Source organism: Mustela putorius, unplaced genomic scaffold, assembly GCF_011764305.1.
Source record: "Mustela putorius furo isolate JIRA1106 unplaced genomic scaffold, ASM1176430v1.1 tig00000450_pilon_pilon_pilon, whole genome shotgun sequence".
Classification (NCBI taxonomy): Eukaryota; Metazoa; Chordata; class Mammalia; order Carnivora; family Mustelidae; genus Mustela; species Mustela putorius.
In genome coordinates, this window is record NW_025421385.1 from 8,858,848 (window position 1) to 8,877,560 (window position 18,713).

General features: G+C 48.3%; 1 protein-coding gene and 1 non-coding gene across 2 annotated transcripts in view; both read right to left on the reverse strand.

The window, feature by feature from the left end:
• Positions 1-15,333, reverse strand: part of TMEM181 (transmembrane protein 181) — a 68,407-nt gene extending 53,074 nt beyond the window's left edge. The window contains exon 1 of the mRNA XM_045080100.1: positions 15,062-15,333. Coding sequence (XP_044936035.1) covers positions 15,062-15,192 — 131 coding nt within the window. The 5' untranslated portion in view covers positions 15,193-15,333. The remainder of the gene's footprint in view (positions 1-15,061) is intronic.
• On the reverse strand, positions 13,113-13,219 carry LOC123392148. Its single transcript, XR_006606853.1, has one exon. It is a non-coding gene; the product is annotated as a U6 spliceosomal RNA (small nuclear RNA).
• Positions 15,334-18,713: the final 3,380 nt, after the last annotated feature.

Genomic DNA, 18,713 nt, shown 5'->3' on the forward strand with positions numbered 1-18,713 from the left:
AAATCTTTAAAAAAGAATTTTTCTGTGGGTATTCTCTATGGGCAAATGTTTCTGTGACTTGTTCCCCATAACCGGCTGCCTGGACCCACGTGCACACAGGCAGGTTCAGGAATATTGTTGGTGAGACTCGTGCTATGCGAATGACCTCGGGAGCCTGGTTGTTTGAAATGTACTCTCTGGCCTCCAGGTCAGAACTGACCCTTCTGTTCTGGACGTCAAGAGCTACAAATCTTGTCTCACGTCCTGTCCTGCTCCTGGCGGGGCTGTTCCTCTGGAATGGAATCTAGGGAAGGGAGGCAGACACACATAGCCCAGGCTTCCTGGAGATACAGAAACATGATAACACGGGAGTGCAGCTCGTTCCAAACTGCATTCAGACGAACAAAATTTCATTTTAAACCCTGTTATTGCCCTGATAAATATATGGTATTTATGGGGATGGTGCGTAGGCAGTCTCACTGGAGGGGAGGACCTCTGCCCAGGTCTCTCCAGCGGGACCCCAGCCCGGCTCGTCTCCACGGGGCTTCCCCAGCTGCCAAGGCTGGATGTCATAAATATGCAATATGATGTAACTTTGCCTTGTTCTCATCTATTGCCTGTTATTACCTTCATCTATGCGTGGATTCCTTTCCTCTTCTGTTTCTACTAGGTTTCTATAATAATATAATATATATTATATATAATATATATATATATAATAATAATAATAATGATGATGTTTTGTTTCCTTCTTGAAACTGAAACACAGCTGTTGGGGGTTAGGAATCCAGGTGCAATTAACGGGGTCCTTTGGCTCAGGTGCCCATTGAGGCTGTAGACACGTAGACACCGTGTCGCCTGGGGCTGAAGTTATCCTCAAGACTAGCGGGGGCAGGCTCCGACTCCACCACGCTCATGCTCGTGCTTCTGGGTAGCATCTTGTGCCTTCTGGGCCATTTCCTTGCCACCTGGGGCTTCCACAGGGCACCTTCTCGTGTGACAGCTTTGCTTCATCCACGGGAGTGACAAGAACCAGAGAGTCAAGGCAAGACAGAAGTCACGTAATCTCACAAGGGACATCTCACTGCGTTTACTCTACTCTTTAGAAGCAAATCCCAGGTCCAGCCAACACTCAAGAGGTGGGGATTGCGCAAGGTTGTGAGGGACGCGGGGGTCCCCGGGGGCCGCTGCAGATGGCACCTGCCATGCTGCCTTCAAACAGTAGGCTACTGTCTCTCACCGTGCTGGGTGCTGACGAGCTCAGATGGGTGGTTCTTTCTGGGGGTTTCCCTGGCGAATGCAGTCATGGGGTGTCTGGGGCTGCAGTCATACAGGTTGACTGGATTGGACATCTTACATGCATCTCGCGCAGGTCTGGTGCCTGAGCTGGGACGGCTGGAAAGCAGGCAGCCAGCCAGGCAGTCTTGCCCAAGCGGCTCTTCCCAGCGCTAGCGCGGGTCCCCTCACAGGTCTTAGGGAAGTCGGACCACGAACATATGGCTGGTTTCTCCTAGAATGGCGACTCTGAGCCACCAAAGCAGAAGCTGTAAAACTTCCTGTGACCTGGCCTGAGGCGTCACTCAGCGTTGCTACCCCCACATTCTGTTGGTAAAAGGACGTCAGAGCCAGCCCAGATCCAAGGGCAAGAGACAACACACGAGCACGAACCCTGGAAGGAATGGTCCTCTGGGTACCATCTCTGGGACTAGCTTGCACAGTCTCGCTACATGATGCTCATTTCCTCCCTGCTCTTCATCTCCAAAGGGGAGATAACTGTGTGGAACTCTCGGTGTCACCATGAAGTTCACTACTAGTAAGGAGTTGACACACGCTCTCTCTCTCTATCCTCGTAGCACCACTGAAACAAATGCCCTCTTTCTCCTTGGGACCCGTGGGTTTCTGGTACTTGCGATAATGAAGCACAGTGAGCAGCAGCAGAAACACTCTGCCTGAGCCCATCCCTGCCCTCGCACAGGCTCGCAGGGCACAGCCCTTTCTCACCGGCCCCGCGGCTTCCGCTTCCTGGGAATTCGTGTCCAGCATACCAATACCCTGCACCTTCTCTTTCCTTGCTAATTTAGAATTTTCCAAGTATCAGTCTCAATTTACTGAACTGAAACCTGCCTTCCATTTTATCCCGAGCATCTGAGGGGGACCGCATGAACCAGACTGACGCCATCTTGAACTGATCCGCCATGATGACCAGTCTGTGTCCTGAACCTTTGAGCACAGCAGCCCCCCTCCAATTCTTTCGTTTAACCACACCCTTAAGTACACCCCGAGGCTAGGCATCCTCATTCTGTCCCAGAGATAACGGCCAAGCTGCACACCTGTTGTCAAGCTCTGTCTTCCCAGCTCGTCCCCCACATGTACTCCCAGCCTCGGGGGCTACAAAAGCCGTGGGTCTTAGGGGAGCTAGGCCATCTACTGTCTTATGATGCCCAAGGTATGCTTCTGTCCGGAAGGTCCCCTTAAAAAAACCACTCCTCCTCAAGCCGGGATTGTCAGCCTTTTTCTTCAGCCTCTGGAGGCTGTTGTGCAGAGACCTCCCTTTCGCGAAACAAGTACCATTCCAATAGCATCCCCTGTGACTTCCCTGTGCGCCTTTATTTGTCCTCCTCTTTCCAGGGCCCGGCACCAAGCCTGGTGCCGAAAGACACCCAACACGTTCCTGAAGGAAGGACAGAGGACTGGCAACATACCCCTGTGTTTTCTCAGAGTTCAGAGGCTGGGGGACATCTGTCCATGGGAGAAAAGGCCAGGAGCTGCCCGGGCAGTGAGTGTGTCATTTGGAGGTGGGAAGCTGCGTGTGCACTTACTCCTGCGAGGTCGCCTCTCCTTGCTGGTCCCGGTTTTCCTAAGACTCTTCTAGTTTGGGTCCTGAAAGCCCAGATCCCCGGGGCCCTGCCATCCCAGGCAAACCAGGACAGTTGGTTCCGCTACTTCCGGCCTGCATGTCTTCTACAAGGTACTGGGCAAAACTGTCTTCATGTTCAAGAATATCTTAGCTTGCTTCCCCCCCAAAACAGAATCTGAGGCAAGAGTTTCCATGTGAACTTCATGGGAAGCAGGTATGACCCCAGGGAGGCTTGGAGACAGCATGGAGACCGGGGCTCAGGAGAGTACATTCAAGGGAGGGCAAGCTGTCCCCGGCTTCACAATCAACACATCGAGTCGTCTGTCTTGCAGGATAGTTCCAGAGAGACTGCAAAACGGTCTGTTGGTTCTATCCTGTCAATCTGTGTCCTGTGGGCCGGAGTCTGGCCTACACATCTGGGTGATACTCCGGGCCCCTATAAGCAGCCCCTGGGGAGCCTGCGCCTGCGGGCACCAGTCCAGCCGATGTGCGGCGAACGAGCCGCCCCCATCGGTCGGCGGTGGGGCAGAGGCGGTCGAGGCCAGGAACCATGTGAACCTTTATCAGGATGACTGGGGTGGGGAAGCCAGGCACAGGCCTTGGTGGGGGGAGAATGTGAGCAGGGCCCGGGGGCTCTGGGGATATGGATGGATCCAGTATGAGGAGGCAGAGAAAGTTTGAAACCATTGTTGCAAACACGGGGGAAATGAGCATCCTGGAAAAGCTAGCAGGATTCTTGGGCTTTGTGGAGGCTCCAGCTGAGGTGTTTGAGTGCATATTAACGGTGACTTCCACTAAGGCCTGCCTGGTGGTGATTTCCTCCTGCAATCGAGCAGGGTAAGCACGGAGAAGGGAGCTCGGGCATCGATCAAAGACCCCGGGCTCCCAGGCAGCCAGGACAAAAGGATAGAGGAACGAATTAGTTTAGGACAATGGTCTCAAAATTTGTTGAAGTCAGGATCACTCGAAGAGCTTTCAAAAGGCCCAATACCCAGGCTGAACCCCAAACCAATTAAATCAGAATCCGAAGTAGGGCTTGGACATGGTCACTGTTACAGCTCTCCAAAGGATCCCAGTGTGCAGCAGGCTTGGTAACCAGTGGTCTAGGGCCCTGGCAAGAGATTAGAAACCCACGCTGAATTGGTTCCAGCTCCTTCCTGAGATCCAGAGGCATTTTTGCCCTTTGATTCTGTAAATTATCTCTGTATCTTTGTAATAAATTCCTTCTTTTTGGCTGAAAGTAATACTTGCAATCAATAGTCTTTTTTAAAAAAGATTTTGTTTATTTATTATTTCAGAGATAGAGAGAGCATGCGCGGGGAGAGAGGGACAAGCAGACTCCGTACTGAGTGCAGACCTGACGTGGGGCTCGATCCCACGACCTTTGGATCATGACCAGAGCTGAAACCGAGAGTAAGACGCTTAACCGACAGAGTCACCCTGGCACCCCGCAGTCAACAGTCTTAAACGCTGTTGTACCCTATCTCTTAAAAGCGACAGTGAATGCCTCTAGGTGTCCCTGACATTGCCCTCACCATGAGAACTACCGCAAAGTTGGCGTTCCTAAAGGACCAGTGTTTGATTTTGCATTTCACCCTGCAGGACACTGAGGATGGACGGCCATGGGAAGAATGCCAGGTCTGGAGCTTCTCGACCACTCATCACTGAGCTGTAGATGTGCTCGCCCTTCCCAAATAGACTTTTAAGTAATCTCTGTCGGCCTGGGTCAAAATTAAAGGCCCTCCTCACCCGAGATCATGGGGCTTCAGGCCGGAAAGGCTGGACAGCTAACCTGGCACTTGGCCCACACTCCATGTCCTGCTTCACCCCACTGCACACACGTCCACATAGCACTTACACCACACCCCATGCACGCCACACACATACCATACAGCACACGCATACACACAAACCACACACACACCATACACACACCATACACATACCACAGAAACACAAACAGATCATCCACACACACACAGACCATATACCCACGCCTACACACACACACACGCACACACACACACACACACACATACACGCACACACCCCACACATTTTCCTAACCTGAACTTCATAAAGGTCAGGTAACTTGGGTGACACTGGGAGGACTGTAGTCCCCTCTGCCAGGGAAGCTATCCCTGGGCCACCCCCTTCAGGCACAGCCCGACTCTCACTCTGTGGTCATGGTTTTAGAGCCAGGAGGGATCTGAGACCATTCTCTGAGATGTGCGGACCTGACCTCCACGATGGTGGCAACAGAACCAAGCCAAGACTCAGTCCCCCTGACTCTCGCTCATCAGTCAGCTGCTAGTTTAGAGAACATTCGGAGGGAATCTGAAGCCACAGCCTTGCATCAACACGCAGGCAGCACCGACCAAGGAGAGCCTGGTAGGGGTGGAGTTGTGTCCCCAAAAGATGCTGAAGTCTTGACCCCCAGTGCCTGTGACAGTGGTCTTCTTTAGAAATGGGGTCTTTGCAGATGATCAAGATGAGGTCAAATGTGGGCCCTGGTCCACTAGGACTGGTGTCCTTACGACAAGGGGAAAACTGGATGCGGAGACAGATGGAGAGTGAGGGAAGACAGAGAGCGGCCGTGCAGGAGCCAAGGAATAGCTGAGCCCCTGAAGCTGCCAGGGAGGCCAGGACAGGCCCTGCCCTCACAGCCTGGGAATGAAGCAGCCTGCCGACAGCTTGATCTCGGACTTCTGGCCTCCAGAACCAGGAGACACAAAACATCTGCCGTGTAAGCTGCTCGGTTTGTGGTCCGGTGTCAACGCAGGCCTAGGAGACAAACACAGAGTCCCCGGCTTCCCCGTGTCAAGCTTCAGGTGTCCTGTCCCAGCTCGGAGGCCTGTCCTCCTCTGACACATGAGGCTCTTCTACTCCGAGAACCGAGTCGTCGCTGCAGCAGAACGAGGACGGCCCCAGAGAACCTTCGGTGGCTTTGCTCCCAGGAAATGAACATCTTCACTTTTTCCTCTCGATTCAGAGGAACATGCAGCTAGTTTTAAAGAAAAAAGAGCAAAAACTCTGCTGCCTGAGCCGAAGCTCTGCTCACAGGAAGGCACAGGTTAAAATAATTAATCTTCCGTGACCCACCAGAAAGAACACTGACGTGTGAACAGCGAGTCTGCTGTTTGGACCACGGGCGCCATACACGTACCAGCGGCTAGTTCAAGGCCTTCGGGATGCCCCTTAAGCCCAGGATTGTACCACCTGGAAACACCAAGTGATAAAACACCATGGACTGGGTCTGCTGGTATTATATAGTAATCGATCTTTTTTTTTTTTTTTAAAGATTTTATTTATTTATTTGACAGAGAGAAATCACAAGTAGGCAGAGAGGCAGGCAGAGAGAGAGAGAGAGAGGAGGAAGCAGGCTCCCTGCTGAGCAGTGAGCCCGATGCGAGACTCGATCCCAGGACCCTGAGATCATGACTTGAGCCGAAGGCAGCGGCTTAACCACTGAGCCACCCAGGCGCCCGAGTAATCGATCTTTTCAATGTTAAAACAACCTTGAGTTCCATGGCACGAGGTCCACTTGTTGGTAATGGTGTATAATCCCTTTTTTATAATCCTATCGCTGGATTCAGTTTGCTAGCTTTTTGTATTGTTTGAGAACTGTTCTATGTCCATGAGAGAGACTGATCTGGGGATTTCTTGTGATGTCCTTAGCTTGGCATCACGGTAATAGTGTCTCTTTTAGAATTTATCGGGACCAACACTTATCTAATGGCATTCCCTTATGGTCCTTTCTTTTTCTGTGAGGTGGATAGCAATGTTCCCTCTTTTATTCCTGATTTTAGTAATCTGCATCTTCTTTTTTTGGTCGGTCTAACTAAAGGTCTATCAAACCAGCTGACCTTTCCATAGAACCAAATGTCCATTTTATTCATCTTCCCTATTTTTCTTAAATTAATCTTCACCATAATCTTTATTATTGTTTTCCTTCTCCTTGCTTTGTTTTTTTAAATATTTTTAAATTATTTATTTGACAGATAGAGACAGTGAGAGGGAACACAAGCAGAGGGAGTAGGAGAGGGAGAAGCAGGCCTCTCACTGAGCAGGGAGACTGACACGGGACTCAATCCTAGGACCCTAGAACCATGACCCGAGCCAAAGGCAGACGCTTAAAGACTGAGCCACCCAAGTGCCCCTCTTCTGCTTGTTTTGAGTTTTCTTTTCTTCTCCAGTGTTTTAAAGTGAAGGTTAAGTATTGATTTGAGCTCTTACTTCTTGTTTAATGTGGGCATATATGGCTATAACTTTCCCTCTAAGCACTGTTAGATGCATGCCAGGTGTTCTGGTATACGGTGTCTTCATTTCATTCATCTCAAAATCCTAATTTCCTTTGTGATTTGTCTTTTGCCAGTAGGTATTTAGGAGTGTGTTGTTTAATTTCCACATATGGGGGGTTTCCCAAGTGTCTTCTTTTAATTGCTGTCTGATTTCATTCCAGGGTTGTTGGAGAACTTTGTTTGATTTCAGTCCTTTTAAATTTATTACATCTTTTCTCAAGGACGATTATATGATCTATTCTGGAGAATGTTCCATATGTATTCTGCTCTTCTTGGGCACAGTATTCTGTGGATTTCTACTAGGTCTACTTGGTTTATATTGATGTTCAAGTCTTCCATTTCTTTGTCAATCTCCTGGCTAGTTTTTCTATCCATCACTGAAAGTGAGTATCGAAGATTCCAACTATTATTTTTGAATTTTCTACTTTTCCCTTCAATTCTATTAGTCTTTGCTCCATGTATTTTGGGCTCTGTTGTTCGTTGCATATAAGTTTACTGTTGTAAACTTATCTTCCTAGTGGATCGATCTTCCTAATGGATTGATCTTTCTATCAACATAGAATATCCCTCTTTATCTCTAGTAACGTGTTTTGTTTTAGAAGTTATTTTACCTGATAGTGGTCTAGTCACACCAGCTTTTCTAAGTTTGCTGTTTGCACGATATATCTTTTTCTCTCCTTTTACTTTCAACCCATTTGTAACTTAGAATCTAAAGTGTGTTTTCTGTAGATAGGTATAAAGGGATCTTGTTTATTACCCCATGTGACAACTTCTGCCTTGTTATTGATAGAGCTGGAGCTATGTCTGCCGTTTTACTTCTTATCTTCTCTGTGTCTCATGTCCTTTTCGTTCCTCTCATCTTCCTTTACTGTTCTCTTTTGCATTAATGGAATATTTTCTATTGTAAGTTTTATTATCTTTAATAATTTCCTGCTATATATTTAGTCATTTTCCTGGTGGTGGCTCCAAAGCAACCACTGCCCAGCAAGCAGTTTTACTGGGAGCTCGCATGAACTCTTCAGTTCATAGCTTCTACCTATTAAACTTTGGGCAAATATGCCTGCCTGTAATTTAGTGAGATGTCTTCTGTGCTCTCTCCTCCATTCATGCTTCTAATGTAGCAGATGTTAGTTGAGCACCTATTGTGTGATGTAGTTTGTAGCAGGTGCTCATGACAGAGACGGGTAAGACATTACCTTACCACAAAGAAGAGGGCTAGGGGACCCTCGGGGCAGAAAACAATTAAAGAGGGGACTTATGTTGCTCAGCTGCAGAAGGGGGGAGCAGAGAACCCCCAAGGGCAGCAACAGTTTGGAATCGCTTATAGTCAGGGGGTTTGCCATGTCTATGGCTAGCAGGTGTTGAGCACTGTTTCACAGGTATACATAGCAGGCAGACTCCAAATAGCTAAAAATATGCATCACGGGGTCTATGTAGAGCAACTGGTTATGTAAGAATTTGAGATAGGCACCCATAGGAGTGAGTTAGGCACTTGCTATGAAATAAGTTAAGAACCAAACAACATGGGAACCAACATACAGGGACCATCCTTAACTCCTTTATATGACAATACGGTAGGGGAAGAAGGCAGACCAATACATGCTGAAGAAGACAGTGTGGTTGCACCCATGGGGACAAGAGAGGGTAACTGCAGGAACAAGAACCCAGAACAAGGGAGAGCAAAGCAGTCAAAAGTTGTGGGGGAGGGGTGCTGCCCTGGGAGGACCACATGAAGTCATGGGTATGTCTGAGGGCACCTGACCTGTTCTGGTGCCCACTGCTGGCCCCTTGTACATGTGTTTGCTTAGGTCCTTGGTCCAGGGCCCTTCTGGGACCTATATCTTGTTCCAAATAGAAAGTCAGCCTTCCTCACTGAGCCAGATTTGTACATAACTCTACGCTTTCAAGTTCAATGAAATTATTTTTCTACCTTTGAAGAGATGAAGATAAAGAAGCTAGTTCTAAAATTCTATTCCTCAGAGATACCTACCCTTTGCTCCCGCCAACAAAGACACAAAAGACAGAGAGAGAGAGAGAGATCAGTACTCTAATTACAATGACTTGTCCCCAATAACTTGAAAACAAGAAGAAAAGTTAGCCAGCTGAAACATTAACATTAAAATCAGTACAGATGGGTCAGGTCAGATGGGTCATTCACATTAAAGCCAGTACATATATGCAGGTTTGCCTTAAATGGAAAAAGTGGTTCTCAGACCTTTAAATCTGCCTGTCACCTGAACAGATGCATTCACCTAAAAAGGGAGGTTGGCCAGCCTACAGGTGTGGGAAAAGCCCAGGTGATTGTTGACAGTGGCCACTGGGCTTTGTATAGGGGAGGAGCCTTAATTTCTGGTGTTCCTACGCTGATGCCAAGCGTGTCCCGCTGAGACGGATGCATCAGGCTCTGCCAGCTTCATGCTCTTAAACATTCCACTTGCCGCTCTTGGATTCTCCATCCTGACTGAGATCCATCCCAGGCAATGAAATCAGAGTTCTCGAGGGTAGGGCCGGGGCGTTTGTATTTCTAAAAGTTCCCCCACGTGGTTCTGATGTGCAGCTAGAATTGAGAGTCCCTGATCTGGTTGTTTCCCAGGGCTGTGATGCCATGCCCACCGTTATCGGCTGGGTCTGTACCAGCCAATTACATAAACTGGCATTCTGATTCTGTACATTCATGCAGAGCTTAGTTAATGAGAAACCTTCCCTGAGAACAGGTCCTTCCCTCTCAGTGCGCTGGCGAAGATAGGCCAGCAAGACTGAGAGCTAGCCCCCGAACCTGATGAACTCACCAAGGTGATAAAACGTTACTTCCAAAAGTCATTTTGGGGGGAGGACACCACTGGCATCCCTTTCCTGGCCAAGAAAACTCAAGCCCATCTTCGTTGTTCCTATATTTTATTATCTTTGAAGAATTTATTTATTTATTTGAGAGAGAGAACAAATAAACAGTGAGGAGGGGCAGAGGCAGAGAGAGAAGCTGACGTCCCCTGAGGAGGGAGCCCGATGCGGGGCTGGATCCGAGGACCCCAGCATCATGACATGAGACAGAGGCAGATGCGTAACCAACTGAGCCACCCAGGCGCCCCATTGTTTCTGTGTTTTAGAGAGGTAAAGTAATAACACAAGAAACAAAGTTGGGTTGGCAAAATGGACAATCACAAATTCTCCAAGAACTGGGCTCTAAAGGAACTGTATCTATCGTCCATTCTTCTTGAGCTGCGGAGATTTCATGGGCGTGGCTGACTGCCTGCTCCGCGTCTGTTCCCCACACCCTCTTCGTAGCAGCCCTCCAGCTGGGCTCTGCGGTCTCCCTCTCCCTTGAGGACATGGGCCTTGGGGGAATTTGTTTCCATCCTCAGCTCCTGGGATGCTCTGATTTGCCTCAGGCTATTCCCATCCCTGGGACTCAAGAAAGAGCAAGGGCCCTGATGTCACCAATGAGACACACGAGTGGGTTGTGACCAGCACCCAGATCAAGAAGCAAAATATCACCTGCAGCCAGAAAGCCCTTTCCTGTCCCTTTCCACTCACTTGTCCCTCAAGGGTGACCACTATCCCGATTTCCAACACAGTCATTTTTGCCTGTTTTATACTTCTTTTTATGTAAGTAGAATCCAACAGTGTATACTCCGTGTCTGGCTTCTTTTGCTCACATTATATGTGTGAGAGACTCACTTTTATTGTGTGGAGCTGTAAGTTGTTTACCTTCATGGCTGTAGGGTATGATGGAATAAGCCAAACTTACCCATATTCTATTGTTGATGAGCGTTTGGCTGGTTTCCAGTTTAGAATTATAGTGAATTGTGCTGCTATGAACATTCTAGTCCTTGTCTATCGAGGACATATGCACGCATTTCTGCAGGGTAAATGCCTAAGAAGGGTTGCTGGACTGAAGGGAATGTATACATTCCATTTTAGAAGCTAGAGCCAAATGGCCTTCCATAGCCCCACATTGGACCGGACCGATTTTCCCTCCACTCTACAGTATGAATCTTCCGTGTCCTTGTCAACACATCTGTCTTCGCTGTTAACCATTTTGGTGGTGGGCAGAGATGAGATTCAAGGAGTCTTGCCGCAGGCTTCAAGTTATCCCTTCTCATTTAGGTGAAGCCCGCCGTTCTCCCCATGAACATGAATGAGAAGCAATAGATGAAATGATTACTAGGAACTAATTGAGACCAATGGCCACCAGGTTAAAACAAAAGGACTTGACGACACCATTAAGCTGCTGGATCAACAAACAGCTCAATCCATTACCTCCAGGCTGCTTTGCTCTGTTTACATTAGAAAGCACCTTCCATGCTCTTTTCAAAAACCCTTGAGCCTACCACATCCTTCCTTCATTTTCTGATGTGGAAACTGATCACCAGTGAAATAGAACCGTTACTCGAAGGCCAGGAAGTTAGCAAAGGTTAGACTTGAGACGGAGACCCAGGATTTCAGACCCAGCTCTGCCACCTATATCACGCCGCCACCCCCTCCCCAGCAGGAAAACCTCTCAGTTTGGGCAAATGACTGCAAGCCCTCTGATCACATAGGCGCCATTTATCAATGATGCCAAACCACAGAGCTAATATGCCAATCGCCGTTCCAGCTAACGGAGGGACCAACCATCTTTTGCAAACAGGCATTAGCTGCTGTCTCCTTGCTGCACCCTGTTCCGAGGAAATTGTCAGCCACATGGGCAAGGCCCAGTCCTCCTGGAGAAAAGAGACTGCTGCTTTTAAGTCACAAGTCACTAATGAGGACACGAAGACAGTGAGAAAAGCAGGAGCAGAAATTATAGTAGCAAGTGCTTCTTCCAGCGACGCAGACACAGGAGCTGTAACTATCAGCTTCCCAACTTGGAAACCCAAGAAAATTTCGCCTAGTTTTGTAAAGGGACAACCCACTGATATAAAAATTCAATGGAGCAATGGAACGCAGTTCAAAGACCTAAAGCATCTTTTCAACGATAAACCAGTCTTTGTGATTCAGCCTAACTGCTCTGCCAACACACCATATCGTAAATCATTCTGTAGCCGCCTTGTCCTCGTGGCAGCAGGGCAGAGAGAATTCATCACTTTCCCCCTCCAACCATGGTAAATTCATGGTCTTCAACATCCAGACCAATGAATGGAGTTGCTCCAGAGCACAGGTTCAGATGCTTGCGGTAGGACCGGCTGCCAGACTGCTCCTGTCACTCCCCCACCACTTAAAACTCTTCAATGGCTTCACACTGGAATTCTAATGAAATTCATATGTCTCGGTCTAGCGTTCAAGGCTCTCTCTGTCCCAGGCCTGTCTATTTCTCTGCCCGTGCTGGTCTTCTTCCTATTCCTTGAACATGCCATAGTCCCCTCCTTTTCCCGTGGTTTCAGTTTCCATGGCCGCTTCAGAAGCAGCCAGTCCCCCTTCTGCTATGTGGATCAGCAGGTCAACCAGCCTTGTGCTACCTCACAACGCCCACATCATCAATCTCGCTCCATCTCACCACGTAGGCATTTCGTAGTCTCATCTTATCACGAGAAGAAGAGTGAGTACAGGGGCACGGGGGGGTGCTCTGTCAGGTAGGCATCTGACTCCTAATATCGGCTCAGGTCATGGTCTCATGGGTCATGAGAGCGAGCCCCTCGGTGTCAGGCTCCATGCTCAGCAGGGAATCTGCTTGAAGGTTCTCTCCCTCTGCCCCTCCCCCCACTGGCACATGCGTGTGCAGGCACTCTCTCTCTCTCTCTCTCAAATAAATAAATAAATCTTAAAAAAAAAAAAAAGGAGGGTGAGTATAGTACAGTAAGCTATTCCGAGAGAGACCACATTCACACAACCTTATTACATAATTACACTTGTTCTATTTTATTATTAGTTGTTAACCTCTTACTGTGCCTAATTTATAAATTATACTTTACCACAGGTAGGTATAGGAAAAACCATAATATATCTCAGATTCAGTATTATCTGTGGTTTCAGGCATCCACAGGGGCCTTTTTTTTTCTTTGAATAAGTAATGCTTCGCGAATTTGCGTGTCATCCTTGCGCAGGGGCCGTGCTAATCCTCTCTGTATCGTTCCAATTTCAGTATACGTGCTGCCAAAGCGAGCACCAACTGGGGCCTTGGAACATAACCCCTGCAGCAAAGGAGGGACTACGGTACCACGTTTTTATGGCCTCAGGGACTTTGGGCTTGTAATTCTTCTTCTGGAACTTTCTGCCCCAGCTCATTGGCTAGCGAGCAAGTCATTCTTCATTTCCAGTCAAACGTCCAAGAGCCTTCTCTGACCAGTGTCTCTGAAGTAGCACCCCCCCTCACTCTTTATCATGGCACTTAGTCTATTATCTTCCAAGTGCGATGGGTACTCACTCGTTTATTGCCTGTAAGCTCCATGACACCAGGGACCCTGTATTTCCACCCCCTAGAATGGCAGCAGGAACACAGGAGGTCTTCAGTGACTGTTGGTTGGATAGATGGGTGAATGAATAAAGGATAAGCCAGTCGTGGATTAACCAGTGGTGTGGCTTTGTTCTCTTCTCTGCTACCTGAATTAAGACCATCTAGATATTCACTAGATCTTTTGTCAAAGAAATGTTCCCAAGACAATAAAACACAGAGAAAAAAACAGAGTGGGAGGAAACTAGTGGGAAAGGAGACAGGAATATACATTAAACATAAGATTTAAAACTATCTCTGTTTTGTCTGTTTTTTACCATACTGTCGGGTATCCTAGGGGCCTTCATGAGGCTGACTGTGAAGTCCATCCCGAGCCACACAATAGAATCTTGGGATTACGTATATTTTTAAATGGGCTTTTCCTTTTTTTGTGACCAATATATTGGTCAGCCACTGGGAAGCCACAGGACTTTTGAAAAGATCTGGTAAGTGTGATACATGGTTGTCTGAGCGCATGCATGACTATTAGGGTTCGCTGTATAAAAAGGAGTATTCCCCACTTCAGAGACAGCTGTGCAATCAACTGCCCATCCGCAAGCCCAGGGCGAGTAGTCCAGCATCACTAGAACTGTCACCTTCCCCAAACCTTCTAGTTTAAGCTCCCCATGTCACAGAGGAGGAAGCATGCAGAGCAGAGTTAGCAGATAACTTTCTCATATCACGGACCTAGTGAGGAGTAAGGTCGACCTCAGCCGGAGACTCCAGACTCCAGACTCCAGACTGGGTCCCTTCATGACGCCACAACACATCGGCTAAGCCCAGCCATGAGCGAAGGAGCCGGTTTCCCAACAGAACCGCGAAACACAGGAAGGGGCAGGCCTCCTGCTGCGAGAGTCTGCAACCTCCAGGCTCACCTTGGCCACACGGAGAGGGCGACAGAGACAAGCCCAAACCAACAACTCGTCGGGGCGCGTGCGGAACCATGACCCCCACAGCATCTTCACCCAGGTGCGGTTCAGCCCAGACGCGTCTGCCTCCAGCGCTCAGGACCACCCCAGCCGCCGAGATTTTCACCAAAGCCTGAGGGCCCCAGTACCTCAAAAGAGAGGCCAGGGCCCGCCCTGCCTGACGCTGGAGCGGGAGTGATCTCCCCAAACCAGTGCTCAGCAAGGCCTGAAGCCCGTGGGGGCGGTAGGCACGCGGGTGGGGAGGTAGGAGGAGGTGACAGGAAGGGAGGAAGAGAGGGAGGAGCAAAGCGGGACGAATGCCCGTGGGTCCCCGTCTCCGGATTTGAGAATCTCGGCTCAGGTTTCTAGGGAATGGAAAACAGCTCTTCACCCCAGCTCTCCGGCCGGCCACAGCTAGAACCCACAGACCAGCTCCCTCTCCGCCGCTCCCGGGGCTCGACACTCGCAGGGGGAAGGGGCGGCCCAGGGGCGGGACCCCGCAGGCGGGCAGCGCACGGGGGTCTGGGAGTAGGGCTGCGGGGGCGGCCCGAAGCCCCGGGTCGACGCCCCCTCCCCGCAGCCCGGCCCGCCGGCGCCCGCCCGCCCCTACCTGTAGTAGCGGTCATCTTTGAAAGGCGTGAGGTCCTCCTTCAGCTCTCGGTACGCCTCCTGGAGTCGCTTGCACAGGTGCTTGAGCTCGCTGCAGAGCGGGGGCTCGAAGGCAGGGTACTCGGCGTCCATGCCCGCACCGCGCCTGCCCTCCCGGCGCCGAGCCCGGCGTCCCCTCCTCCCGCCGCTCCGCCCTTTGTACTGCTCCTTCGGCCCTCTCTCTTCCAGCTCCGGGGATCGGGGGCTGCCGGCGCACTGGGCGGGACCGAGGAGGAGGAGGAGCAGGTGGCGGGGGAAGTGGGAAGGGGGCGCGGAGGAAGGGGGGCGCGGAGGAAGGGGGCGGGGCGCGCTCAGGGCGCCGCCGCGAGATGCGGGGAGCGGAGCCTGTCGGGGTGCGGATGGGGTCCGCCCCGGAGCCACGCGGGCCTAAGGAGAGGAGGGTGCCGCGCCCATCAGCCGCCGCCCAGGGAGAAGGAGCCGGAGCGGGGGGGGGGGGGGCGGGGGGGGAATCCAACACAAGGTCATCAGACGCCCAGGACAAACATATGAAGGGCCACCCTCGCTCCTGCTCGTACTGGGAAAAGGAAGCAACCGGAGAGGACAGAAAAAAAGGAAAATGGGGCTTCAAGGCGGACTGAACAGGTTAAAAACTGGGGCCGGCTCCCACGTTCAGCACCATGGACAGTCCCAGACTGCTTCTCCGCATCGCCCCCACCCCCACCTGGGTTCTACTTGGCCTAATCCTAAAACATTTAAAACCAAGCCCATTATGGTTATGTCATAAGAGAGATTTTTTAACGATGTGCCCAAATAAGTTGACTCTTCCCACACGTTCTATAACCACGGGGGGAGAGGCAAGGGAGTTTCTCATCCTCTACAAGCTCAACACTTGAGTATAAAATTAAAACTCACAAATCAACACGTCTTCCATAGGACTATATGTCTAACGATGGGGATGGTGTCATCTCTGGTGAATTTTTACAATAATAAGTGAAGAAACAATTGTTCCTAATGAGGTCAGTGTGTTTCTACCCAGAAGCAGGACAGGTTTCTATGCTCTGTTGAACTTGTATGCATTGGGGGAAACATTTTACAAACATACATTTGGGGGACCCCACTTACACTATTGAATATAAATTATAGAACACAGGTCCCAGGAACCTGTATTTTTCAAAGCTCCCCATGTGAGTCTAATGATCACTCACCTTCAAGTATTCTCAGAATTCCCAAACTATACTCTTGATTTCACCCACTCCCCCTTGCTCTTTTTTATCCCCATTTTAAAATATTTTTATTTTTAAGCAGTCTCAACTGAGCCAGCCAGGCGCCCCTATCCCCATGTTTTATTTTCTCTTCCTTCTTACATTCTGGAACAAATTTTTATCTGCTAGCCAAGCTCTCTTGTCAAGACTTGCAAATAACCCCATAACTTGTGTTCATCCTGCACCCTGCACAGTTTCAGTTTTAGCCTTAATTTGTTAACATGAGTGTCTGTATTTAACAGTCTCCAAAGGACAAAGAATGGAGCTCAGAACTGGCTCTACCCAAAATACAGTGCAGACAGGCATGCTAAGAAAGCACACGTGCGGATTTGTTTCCTGAAATGAGATAGAGACTGTGAGACCAGCATCTGCCACACTTAAAATAGTTTATGATTGGCTACAGGGAGCTTATCACTGGGGGAAACATTAGTCAGCCTCAAAGATACACCAGAATGCTTAAAAACCTTCTGGGAAGACTTCCTAACTTCTCCAGCCTAAGCCCTTTTTCTCCCTTTGAATGACAATAGCCCCTAGAGGATAATGCAAGTTTTCCTGCTCCTAAACTGTGGGGTACTAAACGATTTTGTGATCTCTTTCACCACAAAGAACTAGAAATGCTAGATAAAATATCACATGTACACACCTGCATATGCATATAGTATACTATAATTACTTTTCCTTTTCTATACATCTTATTTCCTCTAGAATTAACAAGGCCTTTTTTATTACTTAGTTGTGTATGTACTAAGCATTAATTCAAACTCAGGTCCGGTCCCTGCAAAATTGCCTAACTCACCTCATAAGATATTCAGGCATGCATTCTATCAATTTCATCTTTGGGAGACCTCTTCTTGGCCTTCTGACCAGATATGGACTGGTTGCCATGTGCCTGATACATGGCTGTTATCTAAGCAGTGTCTCCACCATCATCCTGGAGATCCTCTTCCCTTATCTGTTTGGATCCCACATCTTTCTCTTTACTGATGGAGCATATCTTAGAAGTGACCAGAAGTCCCTTTGACATCATTGTCTCTGCATCCTATAGGTCTAGCCCAGTATATGGGTCTAGCCCAGATTCAATGGAGTTACCATGGCTCTACCCCTTGATTATAGTGGTGTCATGCTCAAAAGAGAGGAGGGGAATCGCTTGGGACTATCTTTGAAGATTATCTTTTATTCCCGTTTCAGCACAGTTCCTCTGCCCATGATTGTTGCCAGTGTGTCCCAATCCAGAAACCCTCTATTTCATAGCCCTAGGTAATCAACCTCTAGTTTCCTGACAGTATTAGAGAATGAAGAGTGCTTAGTTGCAGAGAGTAGAAAGAGATTGGGAGATTTGGCATGGCTTCTCAGACTTTTGATCTTTCCTATTTTGGTTTTTTTTAATTGAGGTACAACATACATAAAATGTGCAACCTTAAGTGTATAGATTATCTAAATTTTATGTATGTATTCATTCATGTAACCACCACCAATGTGAAGATATAGGACACCCCAGAAGTCTCTTGTCATCCTTTATAGTCACCCCATTCCCAGTGGTAACCACTATCCTGGCTTCTCTCCCTATAAATATATTCTGCCTGTATTTTGAATAGTGTGTGAATAGAATGATACAATTTGCATTCTTCTGTTTGGCTTTGCTTGATGAATATTATATCTATGAAATTTCTTATGTTGTTTCCTATAGCAGTAGTAGTAGTTTATGTCTTTTAATTTTTGTTCTCTTGCTCTATAGCAGGTCATTGTTTGGATGTAGGACAATTTATCAGTTCTACTGCTGACGGTTTTGGTTATTATGATATGAACATTCTTGTATATGTTTTTGGGGGGAGTATGTGCACTTATTTTATTTGGGTTTATACTTAGTAATGGAATCACTGGGTGATAGATTAGGCAGAGTCAGCTTTCTTAGATATGGCCACACTATTTTCCAGAATGGTTGCACCACTTTACCCTCCAATCAGCAATATCCAAGAGTTCCATTTGCTCCATGTCCTCGCTACTCTGAATTTCATCTGCCTTTTACTTATGGTCTGTGGGGGTCCATCCTCTTGGCTTTGCCCCATCTTCTCTCTCACTTTTAAAGAAGATGCTTGTGCTGCTGGTTCCTGAAACATCTGAGACATCTATGATGTGGATTGGGCTTTCCTCACTGCTATCAGATCTAGGTTTTGATATCTATTCCTTTTTTCCTATGATTTGCAAAATTTTGTTGCTTTTGATGTCCATTAGCATGGTAAAATTTTTTTCCACCCCTTATTTTAAATCTGGAGGTGACTTTGCAGACAGCATATAGATGGGTCTTATTTTTTTATCTGAAAAATTTTGTTGCTATTATTTCCTCTTCCATTATCCTTGTCTTTGTGAGTTTACAAATTTTTTTTTTTAAAT